This window comes from Alosa sapidissima, chromosome 24, assembly GCF_018492685.1.
Source record: "Alosa sapidissima isolate fAloSap1 chromosome 24, fAloSap1.pri, whole genome shotgun sequence".
Classification (NCBI taxonomy): domain Eukaryota; kingdom Metazoa; phylum Chordata; class Actinopteri; order Clupeiformes; family Clupeidae; genus Alosa; species Alosa sapidissima.
This window is the reverse complement of record NC_055980.1, coordinates 7287345-7302775: the sequence shown is the minus strand read 5'-3', so window position 1 is coordinate 7302775 and position 15431 is coordinate 7287345. Positions and strand designations below refer to the sequence as shown.

At 42.2% G+C, this 15431-nt stretch overlaps 2 protein-coding genes across 3 annotated transcripts in view; both read left to right on the top strand.

Moving 5' to 3' along the window:
• Window positions 1-474: 474 nt before the first annotated feature.
• LOC121700026 (cytochrome b-c1 complex subunit 2, mitochondrial) lies at window positions 475-10493 on the top strand. 2 transcript variants are annotated; one of them, XM_042082666.1, is made up of 14 exons: window positions 475-615; window positions 2418-2504; window positions 2978-3127; window positions 3240-3304; window positions 4059-4115; window positions 4204-4328; window positions 4425-4522; window positions 4612-4669; window positions 6179-6274; window positions 6398-6597; window positions 6999-7079; window positions 7382-7458; window positions 9832-9985; window positions 10140-10493. In XM_042082666.1, exons 1-14 carry the CDS (start codon window positions 583-585, stop codon window positions 10221-10223), a joined length of 1365 nt encoding a protein of 454 aa, XP_041938600.1. In that variant the 5' UTR covers window positions 475-582; the 3' UTR covers window positions 10224-10493. The 2 variants fall into 2 exon arrangements, with proteins under 2 accessions (XP_041938600.1, XP_041938599.1); XM_042082665.1 differs by lacking the exon at window positions 2418-2504 and adding an exon at window positions 2539-2640 and having other exon boundaries at window positions 484-615.
• Window positions 10494-11067: 574 nt separating this feature from the next.
• mosmob (modulator of smoothened b) overlaps window positions 11068-15431 on the top strand; it is a 5816-nt gene continuing 1452 nt past the window's right edge. The window contains exons 1-2 of the mRNA XM_042082668.1: window positions 11068-11807; window positions 15010-15222. Of these exons, the coding sequence (XP_041938602.1) occupies window positions 11702-11807; window positions 15010-15222 (319 nt within the window). The 5' untranslated portion in view covers window positions 11068-11701. The remainder of the gene's footprint in view (window positions 11808-15009; window positions 15223-15431) is intronic.

The window sequence follows — 15431 nt, the reverse complement described above, 5'->3', positions numbered from 1 at the left end:
TTAGCGATTAGAGCTAGCTCACGTCACAGGCGACATGCAGTCTTTCTCGTTATGTCTTTTCCACAACTGATAGCCGAATAATCAAATAATATACTGTCAAACTCGTAACATGAAAAATTATATTAAAAATTCACAGACAACATATGTTCACATTCATGGCGCAATTAAACGGGACCAGAAAATAATTATTTTCTCACATTCACTTGCATTGACGAATTTTCAATCTAGAGGTCCACTGGGGGTTTAGCGGATGGGTGGGACTTACCAGCTCTATGAGTCTCCTTACAGAGATGTTTGACGTATTTGATAACATTGAGCTTTCATAGGGTATTAGTTTATCATGATTTGTTCTTAATAATATAAGTTAAATATATAAATATGCTGAAGTTTTCGGTGTGTGTGTATATATTACATGCAATGTATACACATAACACTCCAGTACACACGAGGCGGTATGCAGCTTGCTAGAATAGCTTTGTCAGCATTTCTACAGAGGAAGAAAATGCGCGCTAGGAAGTCTGGGTAGGACATCAGTAGGTCAGCCATATTGTGTGTGCCCGTTCGGTCTGAAGGAGAGAGAGCATGAAGGGGTTGCGGGGAATTAGTCACTTATCGGTAAGATATTTGGCTTTTTCTACTCTTCACCAATCGGTGTAGCATTTTGTCGTTGTCGGACCGTGCATAGTCAGGGTTTGGCTTTCATCCACTGGCCTTCTCCTCCATATGATGTCGGAAGAGATACGTGACAGAGTGGCCTTGGCTGGTTAAGCTAGCTTCTAGCCAGAGTAACGTAAACGCAGCATCACGGCATCGTTATCTGATGTCGATATACTTATGGGCTTAATTGGTGGATAATTTGAGTAACGGCAACAAAGCGTCGTGTTTGCTGTCCTGACCAGCATAATGCCGTATTGAGTTATGAGTAATCAACCCAAGCGACATAGATTAGGTAGCAGCTAACATGAGAGCTAATACAAACGTCATTATATTCAGCTGACGTCTAACGTTAATGTTCGGTTAACTTATGAACTCAACTCTTGGTAGTTTGTCTGGTCTGTTGATCTTAAATATAACACCAACCGTACTAGTTAGACATATTGTGGATGACTGAACTAAATGTAAATGTCAATGTCTTTAGGAGATGGGTCATCTCAGGACATTTTCTGGTTGCTCTAACGCTAACGTGCTTGCTTGCTTGCTATTCGGTTTTCATTACTAACGTTAACATTAACCCCTGCCCATGATGACAATGTTTTGACAGGGTTTGTCGGGGCACTGCTAGGGTATGTTAACGCTAACGTTAGCTTATGTCCTACTAGACGAACCTAAACATGTGTACATTATAAAGTAAAATTTGATGCCAAGACTTACGTTAATTTAGCTCGTTATAGCTGCTAATGAAAATGTGCACTGGAGGTCATTTCAGATCAATGGCTTGAGTCGGAAACCTGATTATTACTGCTTTGTTAACGCTCCATATTATAACCAGTTTACAGGGGAAAGGAACTTGCTGTTCTTTTCCCACTCACACTCGTGTATGAAGTGAAATCCTGCAAGACTAGCAGCTTACTTATTGTAATCATGCCATATAGTCTATACAGGCCAGAAGTCAGGAGTATTACTGATGAAGAGTCAATATAGTGGCAGTATGTCAATCTGGAAACTGTTTGCACTACATAACTAAGACACATAGAATTGATGACCGATATTGAAGAGACTGTTAGGCCTACCTCTTGTCATTAATGCAGTCTGCTCAAGTACATTATAGAGACACACACGAGCATGAAATGTACATTAGCAGAACACACAGCAGTTGACATAGCATGTTAACAGGTAACTTTTACTAAACCTAGTATAAATAGTCAGGTAACGCTAGTTCACAAGTAAATTGGTTAATTGTGTCTTGTGACATATGATCAAACAATGTTCGCATGTTATGTGTGGAGAAATTGCTCTGTTATTAGTCTGGTTGATGAAGTTTTTTCACTGTTACACTAATAGCACAAAATATCAGAAATTCATCCCTGCCATTTCATGCTCATTATCAACTTCTTGCCAAATGCAGCCAGACTCTCCAGTTCTTCATTGTCTGGGCTAATCTCTGTGTTTAAAAACAGCATCTTTTCATTTTCTTTTCAACACCACTGAGTCAGTGGAGGCACTCCAATAGCCACCATCACTCAAATAAATTGCTGCAGCATGAGTAGCTGCTTTGGACAAAAGCATCTGTTAAGAACCATAACCATAACCATAACTGAACACACACATATGAAACATTTATAATTGCGGAGCATTGGGATCGGACTAGGATGCCTCTCCTTTCCCCTCCCGTCCTATGCTCCCCATCACACACTCTCTCTCCTTTAGAGGTGTGATCTTGACGCACTGTCACCTCCTCTCCCTTTTCTGATTTGCAGAGGAGGCTTTATGCAGCCCAGGCTGCCCGCAAGGTGGACTTTGCGGCGGCCGCAAAGCAAGTAAAGTTTCGGCCGCAGGAAGTCCAGGTCAGTGAGTGTTGATTTCTCTTTCTCTTCACAGAGGCGCTTCTATGCGGCAAGGGGAGGCAAGCAGTCTCTGAGTGAGCCTTTGGCTGGCCTCAAGGTTTCTCCACGTGCCAGCCGCTCTGTCCAGGATGTCCATGTATGTGTGGGGTGGGGCACGGGCAATTTGGATGGGCTGGCTTTGCGTTGTGGAAGCACAATTAGTCATTGTTGCTACTGCTAACTGTACAAAATGCACAGTGTGTGTGTTATACATCTTTATCGTCAATTTTTTTCATATATGTAGACATGTTCTAACTCAGTACACATGTGTTTTTCTAGAGATGTTCCCTTTGGTGTAGATGGTTGTGATGTGGCTATTGGCTCCTGCTTTTCAGGAAAGATTGAAACTTGACTAAACTTTACTGAGATGCTGTGTAATCTCATAACCTCCTTGAGCGTTTTTAAAAAAAAATGCTTCTGTTGTTTCTTCAAAGGTCACAAAATTGCCCAGTGGTTTGGTGATTGCTTCCTTGGAGAACTATTCCCCTGCTTCCAAGATTGGTGTGCTCATCAAGGCTGGCAGTCGATATGAAACCCCTGACAACCTTGGCGTCACTCACTTGCTCCGCCTGTCAGCCAACCTGGTAACTTTTAAACAAATGTGAAATGAAATACTGAATGTGATTAGTGTTCCTGTTTTAATAAGTCTTGCTACACAGTCACATGATTTGTTTTGTATTTTTCTTTGCATTTCAGACCACCAAGGGTGCCTCTGCGTTCAGGATCACGCGTGGCGTGGAGGCCGTGGGTGGCAGCCTGGGGTGAGTCTGACTTGTGCTCTTGTCGTAACTTTTCTCCTCATGTTGCAGAGGCACTTTATTTGATTGTCACAGAAGTCGCAGTGCCTTTCACACAACATAGCTGAATCTCAATGTCCCCCCTAAGGTCTAAGCCCTGAACCCTCACACAGTTAACTAACATCCGTCGTAAGTGATCAAGTTTGTGAGGGTGTAAGGGTTCAAACGCTAATAACAGCAATTGGACAGCACCTGTGACCTATCATTAAATTGACTATACAAAAAACGTGTTGCAAACACATTTCCGTTTTATGGCAGTTGTTTACTGATGTTTTTTCATGCTTCCAGTCTCCCTTTGGGTAACCCTGTGTTTCACGTCACAACTCAATGAATTATAGGTAATTCTCTTGAGTAAAGTGTTAGCATAGATGCCGACTTATGGAAAGGGTGCCAGAAAGGGTGCGAGTGAGCCTTCAAGCACTTCACAATTTTGCAGTGGGACAGCCCTAAGCCCTCACAAAGTTGATGTGAACGCGCATCAAAGTGTGTGAGTGCGTAAGAGGAGACAATGAGATCCAGCCCACATCTCCCCAGGGTTGAGGGTTTTAAAACTTGTTACTTGAGGACCATGAAATGGAAGATTCATACCAATACTAATATAAAAATACCACTAAGATGTGAGAGACGTGACCTAAGATGTTAAAATTGACAAGGTTGTAGGAGTCTGTGTTTATACCTCCAGTCCTGACTTGTTGATTCCTCTGTCTTTATCCTCTAGTGTGACATCATCCAGAGAGAACATGATCTACTCTGTGGACTGCTTGAGAGACCACATGTGAGCTCATTTCCTGTGACTCCTCAGCCATTTCTCTAATAAATTGACAACAAATTGTGTGTAATATCTTTGACTTGTCCACCTGCAGGGACACAGTCATGGAGTATCTGATCAATGTGACCACTGCTCCAGAGTTTCGCCCATGGGAGGTGTCTGACCTTACGCCACGGGTCAAAGTAGATAAAGCCCTTGCTTCCCAGACCCAACAGATAGGTTTGTTTTCTTTGAGTCTGTCTGTTGATTGTGACTCATAATGTTTTTCCAGTGGCACTGATTGAAAAGGTCTTATTGTCTTTTTATTTTCTATAGGTGTGATTGAAGCTCTTCATGCTGCTGCATACAAAAATAACCTGTCCAACTCCCTGTACTGCCCTGACCACCGGGTGGGCAAGGTTACCTCAGAAGAGGTGAGATCGAAGCTCCCTATCCCACTATGTTTGCTGTATGGACATCATTTGTCACTGTAGATTGACTATTTTCCTGTTTTGTTATCTAGATGCATGCGTTTGTTGAGAGCAACTTCACAAGTGCCAGGATGGCTCTGGTTGGACTGGGTAAGTGATCACGTTGCCCTTCTGTACTTATGGGATATTAAGCTGGAGACCAGACAAATGTTACATTGCTTTGAATTTGCTCGGGCAGATCCATCTGGCCTCCCTCTCATTTAGACCGATTTCCCATAATCACAACAAATCCAGGTACCAATTAGCCCATTTCACAATTTCTAGGTAAGGGTTATGATACCTTGGCAGGCTAAAGTGTCTTTCTGTCCTTGTACTTCCTGGAGACTGTGGTGTAGAAGAGTGAATTTCTATGACTCTGTTTACATCTTCAACCCTAAACCTTGGCAAACGTGACAAAGTTTTAAAAAAATCACTGCATTTTTAATTGATCTGTTTGTTGACAGTGGACTGCTGGCAAGTAGTGATAGCATGAAATGTCAGTAGAAGTTAGTTAAAGGGGTGGTTCAGGATTTTGGACATAGGACCTCATTTCCAAGTAAGCAAGTGTGATATTTATCAGTGGAGACCGTTTTTAACACGTTTCATCCAGTCCTTCTAATTGCAGAGTTTGCAGGTCCTAGGCTAGCGCAAGTCATCAGTATGTGTCAGCCTGCCACGGAAATAGTCTGACCCACTCCAAAGTACACCCGAGGCAAATTCCAGACAATCGATGTAAATGTCTGTGTTGATAGAATAGTGTTAGAAATACAACTACCCTCGCATCGCGTTGCAATAGTTATACTTTGTTCCCTGAAGTTGGTAGTAGGCCTTTAAGCAACGCAGCGGCGGACTGATATAACCAAGGCTACTACTAGGTATCCCCATTGGAGTGCGCTTCTCTGTTTACTTTTCGGCGCAATACTACTAACCGGAGCAAGTTTAATTCCGCTGCTGCTAAGAAACTAGTCCCTCAAAATTTAATGCGATCATTGAAATGCATGGACAGAATAATTTTAGGAATAAAACTATCAACACAGACATTTACATCGATAGTCTGGCGTTATAATTTATTTGCCTCGTTTGTACTGTGGAGTGGGTAAGACTGTTTTTAGTGGCAGGCTAACACATACTGATGACTTGCGCTAGCTTAGCACCTGCGAACTCTGCAACTAGAAGGACTGGAGGATATGTGTTGAAAATGGTCTCGACTGATAAATATCACACTTGCTAACTTGGAAATGAGGTCCTAGGTCCAAAATCCTAAACCACACCCCTTTAACATGGTGACGACGTCATGTGACATGGGTCTAATCATGTCCCCTTATCTGGCATGCAGAGGGCTATATGCGATGATAAACAGAGGAGAATTGTTTGGTGTCAACTACAAGAAGGTCCAAGAAGAATTATCATGTGAACACATGCATGTAAACAGTGATTCTCTTGGGTAGATTAAAACACCTGGATAAACATGTTCTGAATTTATTGTGCTTTGTATTCAATTCTCTGAGCATTATTTGAATGAAACTTTGAATCAAGTTCCAGTGATGGCATAGATTTAGCTTAGTGCTTTGTCGATAGCTTCTCCTGTGACATACACGTGTATTTTTTTACCTTTTGCAGGAGTGGACCATACAATTCTGAAGCAGGTTGGGGAGCAGTTCCTGAACATCCGCAGTGGAATGGGAACTGCTGGCTCTAAGGCCCAGTATCGAGGAGGTCAGACCTGTGAAACTTGCATTCAGAACAGCAGATAATGTATTTCAACCTTACAGCCATGATAACTTACCTAGTATAAACCGAAATGTATTTATGGCAACTCTGCCGTTCTCGGTATTCCAGGCGAGATGAGGCACCACGGGACCAGCAGCCTGGTGCACGCGGCAGTGATGAGCGAGGGCGCCACAGCGGGCTCCGCTGAGGCTCTGGCCTTCAGCGTCCTGCAGCACGTGCTGGGCGCTGGGCCCCACGTCAAGAGGGGATCCAACACCTCCAGCAAGCTGACCCAGGCTGTCTCCAAGGCCACTGCTGGTCCCTTTGATGTGAGTGAACCTCCCTGACATGTATGGAGATTATCCTCTGTTTTCTCTTCGGGAGGTGGTAGCGTAGCGGCTAAGGAGCTGGGCTAGCATGCAGTAGACTGAAAAGGTTGTGTGTTCAATTCCCGGCTTCCACCGCTGTACCCTTGAGCAAGCCACTTAACCCCCGAGTTGCTCTTGGGAGAATTGCCCTTGTAATATAATTGACATGTGTAAGTCAGTTTGGATAAAAGCGTCTGCTAAATGAATAACTGTAAATAAATGTTCTCCTTTCATTCTGACAGAAAGCGTGGTAGAGCGTAGGGCTACTCAATTACGGCACAAATCACTCTTGGTTTTTATTATCTCTATCTCTTTTGCTATGGAGATGATGACTCAGTATGTTTTCTGCTGCTTCCAAACAGGTTTCTGCTTTCAATGCGAACTACTCAGACTCTGGTCTCTTCGGAGTCTTCACCATTTCCCAGGCAGCTGAGGCTGGTGATGTGAGTATTTAACAAAGAGACCCTGTTTCCTGCTGAAATCAACCCCTCATTTTAAAGAGCAGAGGTTCAGTGTTATCAGTTATTGGTTTGTAGTGATGCAGGGCAACTATGTGGACATTGAAATGTCATATATTTATATAGGTTATACTGTATGTTGAGATATATCATTGTGATTAGACAGTTAAATAGCAGTTACCTAAAGAAAAGTTCAGTTCCCACCATATAACATATAGCTTGTAGTCTGTAGTGTTATCTCTTTATTTGGTGATGCTTGACACATGGTCTGGTTCTTCTCTTTGCAGGTGATCAAAGCAGCGTTAGGTCAGGTTAAAGCTGTGGCCGAAGGAGGCGTGACTGCAGAAGATATCAGCCGTGCCAAGTGAGTCCCTTAGCCACATTTACACATAGCCGGGTATTTAGAGAAACTAATATTTCCCCCCCTCCGTTTTCAATAATAACATCGTGCACACAACATTGTTTTCAAAAAACTTGTCATTTACATCAACCCGCATAAATACGCTGTCAAGCGCCATAATAACTATGCCAAACCTATGGGTGGCAGTGTAGGGAAAGGAATAAAGCCATGCTGGCCAATCAAAATCCTCAGAATCGACACCAACGACTAACACGTGCAGTAAAAATGCTGACCTCCGTGCGATTAGCCCATTTCACAAGATGGGGCCGCTGTGTAAATCAACTTCCTGTGGAACAGCACTGTCCCATAGACAGCAAAAGAAAAGTCCACAGGAAAGACAAAAGCAGGAAGACGTTTTACCCTGCCAATTAAGGCATCATTAACATCAACGAGGCCGGACACCTGGACACTGTGAAATAGGCTTATCCTTCGCCTCTGCTCCTCCATGTAGAGCAGTTGTTGCAAATGCAAACAGGCCAGAAGCGTTTGGACAAAAGTAAAAATTAGTAGCACCTTAACAGCATCCATGATGATCCTGATCAGTAGCCAAAGAAATTGTAAACATCAGGCGCTCACCTGACGTTAAGGATTTTCTGGCGCATAATGTGACGTTTAAGAAGCTAAAACGCCGTTTATCCCTGTTGACACGGCAGCACATAACCGGCGTTATCAGAAATCTCCACTTTGGCCGGAGGTTTTAGAAATAATCGTTTTCTGCAATAAAAACGGGGTTTTGGTGTAAACGAGAGGCCAAACCGCAAGGAAATATCTGCGTTTTCCCTTCGTGTAAACGGGGTCTTAAGCAATACTGAAATATGCACTTTCAAACAAACAAACCTAACTTGTATCAGTAGTTACAAAAGGCATGATTTTGGTTTCATTAGATGCTTAAAACCTATCTTGACCAAACAGTGATCCACATGCAGAGTCATACCATAATACCATACCAATGCCGACACTGCTCTATTTGCTACACTAGCAGAAGATCCAAAACGAGGTCTTCTGATGGTGGTCACGTCTTTATTGTTTTCATGTAGATGTTTCATTACTATTGAAAGGGGATGTAAAGTAGTAGTCAAAAAAGGAAATGCTTAAAGTTAACGAAACAAAGGCATGTCTGAAACGGAAAAAAATCTTTTAAGTGGCATTAGGTGGCAGCAAGGCATCGAGGCATGTCCGAATCAAATATTTGTATACAATTCTGCCTTCTAAGATGCCCTCATTTTACTCAATTGTGAAGGCAGCGTACATAATTCCTTCATGCTACCTTCGACTAACGATTGTTGAGAACGTCTCTACTACAACTCCCACTGATTAAGTCAGCTGTTGGTATCGGGGAATGGTATGCTTGATGCCTGCTACGGCAAGTAACTCATTAGGCAGCGAGGCAGCTGTCTTCCGTTATGGACAGACCCATAGATACTGTCCCCTGATGTCACTATGCACTTTCTACTTTGTAAACAAATGCATTACAGTCACACAAAAGATACCACATGCACAGAAGACTGTGACAGTTAAGTGAAGACCGTTATTTAATAACTATTATGTCACTAGATCTAGAAGCAAGTCTGTTTTTTTTTTCTTTCAATAATAAACACTGACAGGGAGCTACACCAGGCCACGTAACTGACGCATTCCGTTCGCGATGCATAAAATCCATTTTAGAAGAATGGTCTATTTTTTTTCTGGTGTAGCTACTTCCATTGATTACAGTGGAAGCTAATTGCTGCAGCAGACGCAATGCGAACGGAACGCTTCAGTTACGCGCCTGGTGTAGCTTCCCACTGACTGCACCCTCACACCAAGTCAAGCATCTTTAATCTACTGTATCTTTCTCCATGGGTAGTATACATGGTTAAAACCACTTTCCAGTTTCCACTGTCAAAAGAATTGCATTTAAAATGGACTTGATATAAATGGACAGTGTCACAAGTCAAATACATAAACAGCATCCTTCTGTATTGTGTTATTTAATGCAGTGGATTGCTGTGATATTGGTGTAATGCTTTTAAATACAGACCCAATGGGCTAGAGGCTGAAACCTCTCCTGTGCTGTAGGCATGGGCCAGAAATCATCCTAGGTCTAAACAAAATATTTAAATACATGCACAGCCAGACAAAGCTGCTCAGTAGCACCTTTTGCCTTTCCATAGCAATTAAAGGCCATTGGAAAATATTATGTAATATACACACATAAACCTTGAATCTTGCCCAATACTCATTTGATCTTATTACAACACCTGTAGTTGTGATGAATGACCAGTTTAATGTCATGACGGGTGTTTATGTGGAAGTGGTATGATGCCATTGAGTGTTTGTTACCATGTCTACGTGCAGGAATCAGCTGAAGGCCCAGTATCTGATGTCCCTGGAGACCTCCGAGGGCTTGTTGGAGGCCATCGGCACTCAGGCCTTGGGAGAGGGCACTTACCACACCCCGGAAGTAATGTCCCAGAAAATTGATGCTGTGTCATCAAATGATGTTGTCAATGTAAGTATGATCTTTAAACACGTGTGTGGACATGAGTAGGGTTACTGAAATGCTTTGGGGTGGAATCCTGCTGGTGTTTATATGGCATTATCACAAATTATTCACTTGGTTGGATTATTCATGTTGGTGTAATTCTGTTTCTGTCTCTGCCCAGGCTGCGAAAAAATTTGTTGCTGGCAAGAAATCAATGGCATCCAGTGGACACTTGGCGAACACACCCTTTGTGGATGAAATTTAATCTGCAACCTTTATTCCCTAATATTTATAAACTGAATGGCAAACAACTGTCCTTCAGCCCATGTAAAAAGCAACAAAAATGGTTTTCATTCTCACGGCCACATTGTTCAAACAGAATAACTATTGTCTGAACAAAATAACTGTATTTGTGTCAACAATCAGTCCTCATGGTTGTATTATTTTTGTAATGTGGACAAGGAAGTGGAGAGCAGAGGGATCTGTGGTCTTTAAGATTGTATAGCTGATGTAAATGAATAAAATCTCTACCGGAGTTTTGAAGAGTTTTTTTTCTTTTTTTATGATATTTTTATTGCGAAATGTAGAGTAATAGGATACAGATAAGAGACACACACATTTCATAGATTTAGAAATCTATGGCCCCTAATTTAAATGCTGGGCAAGATCTAACTAAAGCTTGATTAATAACTATGACAAAAACTATGCAAATGTAATACCATGAGAAAGATCTGATGCACAAACATCAGAGGGTCAGCTAAAAGCTGTATCACACAACATGATTCCCTTAGTTCATGCACATGTTTTTTGCCAATAGTCTGATTTTGCACTTTGCCCAGCATATAAATGAGTCCCCTTAGAGATCATCAACCTTAAACCATTAATTGTTTCTAATTCTGGATGAAACTGAAATCTTGCAATACACTGTGATGCATGGGTTTATTCCCAGTGTCATTTATTAACATTTTTATTAAGTTTCATAAACTGAATGAATGGCTGTCAATCGTAGTTGGTGCGTCATCAAAACATCGCCCCTCATGCAAGCTACGCAACTGACTAGCCAACTATCAGTCAACAGGACCCGATCTCTCGCGAGAACAGGGGTCATATGTATGTGTACTTGTGGGGAGGTCTGAGAAACGCGTAGCTCTCCAGCTGATGTCTTGCAATGAGCTGTGTGTGTTGCACATCGATAAAACAAGATGGACCAACGCTACTGAAGTATACAAAGAAATACATCTACTTCCTGTCTCTTTTTCTTTTCAAAGAACGCAACACATCTTCAGTGAAGACCAAATGGCGAATAGGCTCACATGCGTCCTTTAAACGACGAGGACCTTGTATGCGTGAGTTGTGATGGGGGAACAAGGGGCACAGGAAATGGATAACCAGCTGCATAAGAGCCCCTGTGAGAGATTCGACATTCGGCGGACTTTCAGCTTTCAGTGGGGCACAGGGCTCGGTGAACGTCTCAGTCTGAATTGCCCAAGAGGAACAAACATTATTTGTCCCGTTTAGGGCCAAGTTCTGCATATAAGTTCGAAAGAAACGGTTCTGGTGTGCTCTTTACCTCGTCAAAAGATTATGCCATTGTTTTGCTTCGCACCATGGGGCCAGTGATGGAGAACTACAGACATATAATCCCTGACTGTGCTAAAATCTGACATAACGGACTATTTGAAAAGCTCACTTGATTGTGGCAACCTCTCCCTTTAATTTATACAGGCGTGTACGCAATGAGAAATGGATAAATTAACCATTATCTCAGGATGTCTCTTTCTCGCAGCCGATATTTTCGCCATCGCTAGTATTGCAAATCCCGACTGGATCAACACCGGGGAAGCAGAGGGTAAGAATAATGCATCGACCAGTTGTCCTATCCCGTTAGGACTAACATCTGTACCGTTTGAACTAAACTTTGATTTGCATAGGCTACAGTAGAAGTTTGTCAGACCTCAACAAATTCGACATTTAAAGTTGGCACGATGGCGAAGGTGAAGCAGCACACTTTTGCTTGTCTGTCAGTGTTCTTCTGGAGTGGGTGCTTTTTTTTGTTTCATGAAATAAAATGATTAATTCGTGATGCATTTTGCCGAAAATAGTGCACTTATGGGTCTACTTGCGTGGTTTTGGTTTTCAATAGCTTATAGCCGATAGCCCAGTGTGAACGCATTTCTTGTTTCTCATAAATAAGATGATGACATCGTTCAATGATTAGTTTGTTTTAAGAAAGGTAACAAGGAAGCGCTAAGTTGGTGTTTATTCAGCCTACTTCAGGCTGACTGTGTAGAGCATATTTAGTGCTTAACCTAATATGGACCCCAAATCTTGAAAATAGTTAAGTGTTTGTGAAGAAGACCAGCTAGGCCCACATTCGAAACCAACCGGTCACCGTGGTATAATTTGCTTAATGCTAATTCGCCATTGTTGGTCAGTGGAGACTTTTGTGGTACTTCTAATGAAGACCCCTGGGATGAATATTCTTTCCACGGGCAAAGATAATCTAAACATTCTGTGCTGAATTTGTTTTGGAAATTTACACTGTCATGATGCACTTTCCTGTCCCGTGAGGCAGCCTTTGGGTCATTGTTTAGGAAAGAGAAACGGCCTCCTTTGCACTTTGATGGTGAAGTATTTGATCTGAGTTCTGTAAGCAAAACACTATAAAATAAGTAATTGTAGGCCAGAGAGCTTGTGGAAGGTAAGCAGACCTGCATTTGTTTGCTGTAACCTATAAACTAAGCACCCTGGTGGTGCAGACCCAGGTATGTCGTTGTTCAGCAGTTTGCCAGGTGGAAGGATTTTGTTTAGTGGTCTGTGGTGGGCGATGGCGTGCCTGGCAGTTATTATGCAGGTATTCTGATGTGAGGTTTAAAATCAGCAGGAGGTGGCCCTGAGCTGAATAGGTGCTAATAGATTGCAGACACTGATTGAGCTGAGTGTTGTCCTCCTCACCACTCATCTCCTGAAAATAAACACATGTCTGAAAGTACAGCTGTTCTGCAGCTTCAGAGACCAATTCTTTTATTTTTTATGATCTACCAAAAAGTGCCAGAGAACAAGGCGTACAACTTATTCTGTTGCCAGGATAAGCATGTGGATTTGGCCTGCAGTTCTAAAGAGGCTCTTGACAAAGCATCTTTAGAATAATTCTAATAATCTGTACATTAAACATTAATGAACGGACATGTTTAGTTTAGTTGAATTTTTATTTTTTAAAATGTTCCCCTCACAAAAAGACATGGTCCTGTGAGGTCAGCATGGAAGACGCAGATACAGCAACATTCTTAGATGTTGTGTGGAGAGAATGTGTCTGGGTGGACCAGTATTTCCTGTGTATAGATGGAGTCATTATTGAAGGGTTCAACATCCTCCCCCTAAACAAACTGTCTCCTTATAGAATTCATGTATGTTTATCATTAATGCACCGGTAGATATCCACCTTATATACAAATTGTGTGGAAAATCTGATGAGGTTGGACTTTGTCAACGTAAAGACAGTTCAGGTTGAACTGTAGAATCCTTTGCACTGCATTGTCAAAAGACTCCAGTCTGCCTACTTCAGCAGTATTATTTGTTTTTGCACACAAAGTAGCCTGTTCCCTGAGTTGACCAAGACATAACTTCTGTATAATTTGGTGCAGGACCTCACTGACTGAGTTGTTAGGCTATAGTTTGTTTTGACGGTAACCTACTGAACTGTCTCACTACACTGTGGTTTTGCCTCTGTTATCAAAGACCGGAATTGTCTGCACCACTTCCTTCATTGTGAATTAGTCATAAACGCATGGATAAGGTATCTTGCCATGTAATGTGTTGCTTCAGATATTCAAGTTCATGTGCAAATTCTTGCCTGTTATAGTCAGTGCAAAACGGTAATAAATCCGTTAATGAAGATACATTTGTCAAGACGCAGGTTTCAAATCTCCTCCTGCTTTGAAGCCAGGGTGTTGTTTTCGATTCCCGCTAACAAAATCAGCTGTTCATCTTTTTTTGTCGCACCCATCCCCTGGCCACACAGAGGAAGCCTCTCTTGTGTCTTTCGAGTCCCCAGGAAGATGTCCCTCTCTCCCAGTTCCTCCCTTTCTGGGATGGCGAGCTGGAGCCGTCTGTCTCACACATCCCTCATTTGTCAAATCCCCCGGGGAGTCTCTCCATAGCGGGGGCCGTGGGCCCTCCCTTCCATACGCACTTACCAAGAGTGCCACTGTGATGCTCACACAGGAACAGGAAGAGTGAGCTCATTGGGGAGGTTATTAGGTCTTAGTCATGCTATTTGTTGGAAAACATAACACTGCCATACACTAGGGATGTATAAGGTACTGATGTCTTTTGATGTAGAGAATTTTGCTGATTTAGTTGAAGACATGATGAGTTGGAGCATAATTGCTCTTGAAATTATCGAATGCAATTTGAATTGCATAACCTTGTCATTATATGGTATGCTTGTAGCTTGTTAAGTCTCCTATGGGTTGTTTTTGCAACCACATGGAAGTCTGTGGCTGACTGTGACTTAGTTGTCACATTGCAGCAATCAACACAGGAGCTGCATGACAATTACAGAGTAGTGCTCTTGTTTTTTATTATCTTCTTTGTTTAGAGGTGCTCATTTTGTAATAAGACGTTACAGTGTGGCAGAGAGGATTATGGAGTAATGTGTGATAGAACACTGTGTGTGATAGAACACTGTCATTGCGCGAACAAATGATGGTGTCATGGTACATGGCCTTTGTTGGCATATTATGTATTGCCGCAGAATATCTAATACAATTAATGACATCCTACGCCCAGTGCACCTTGAGTTCTGACGAATTTAAAGTGTAAGACAACGGAAATGTGAGGCTTGTTTTGACATCAGTTTGACTAGGTATATATGAACTTGTAAAGCCCTGTCAACTGCCTGGTAAAACATTGGAAACAAATTTTTTTGGATAAATCCTAATGGATGGGTTGTCGTTTTAGTAAAGTATTGATAGTTGTTTAGTTTCCAGTGTATTGCAAAATTCTCTCCTTTACTTGGTGATAACTGGACCTCTGTTATTAACATACAGGTGCTCTGACAGTGGGCCTTGTCCAGCAATGCCAGACCATTCACGGGCGAGACCGCACCTGCATCCCTCCCAGTCTCCCACCGGAGTGGGTCACCACACTCTTCTTCATCATCATGGGCATCGTCTCCCTCACCATAACCTGCGGTCTGTTGGTGCTCTCACACTGGCGACGGGAGGCCACCAAATATGCTCGCTGGATCGCCTTCACAGGAAGTGAGTTGCAAACATGATGTGGTCTATAAGTATAAGTATGTATACTCTTTTGATCTCGTGAGGGAAATTTGGTCTCTGCATTTATCCCAATCATTGAATTAGTGACACACAGCACACGGTGTAAAATTAAGTAAATCAAATTTGCAGTCGGGGTTCTCCTGGTCAAATATTTTTAATGAAATGTAAGCACAATCTTGGCACAAATCACA

Coding starts and splice junctions, on each gene's coding strand:
- LOC121700026 (XM_042082665.1), top strand. CDS start 583: ATGAAGGGGTTGCGGGGAATTAGTCACTTATCG. Junction 6,275..6,397: donor TAAGGCCCAGTATCGAGGAG/GTCAGACCTGTG, acceptor TCGGTATTCCAG/GCGAGATGAGGCACCACGGG. Junction 7,080..7,381: donor AGGCAGCTGAGGCTGGTGAT/GTGAGTATTTAA, acceptor TTCTCTTTGCAG/GTGATCAAAGCAGCGTTAGG.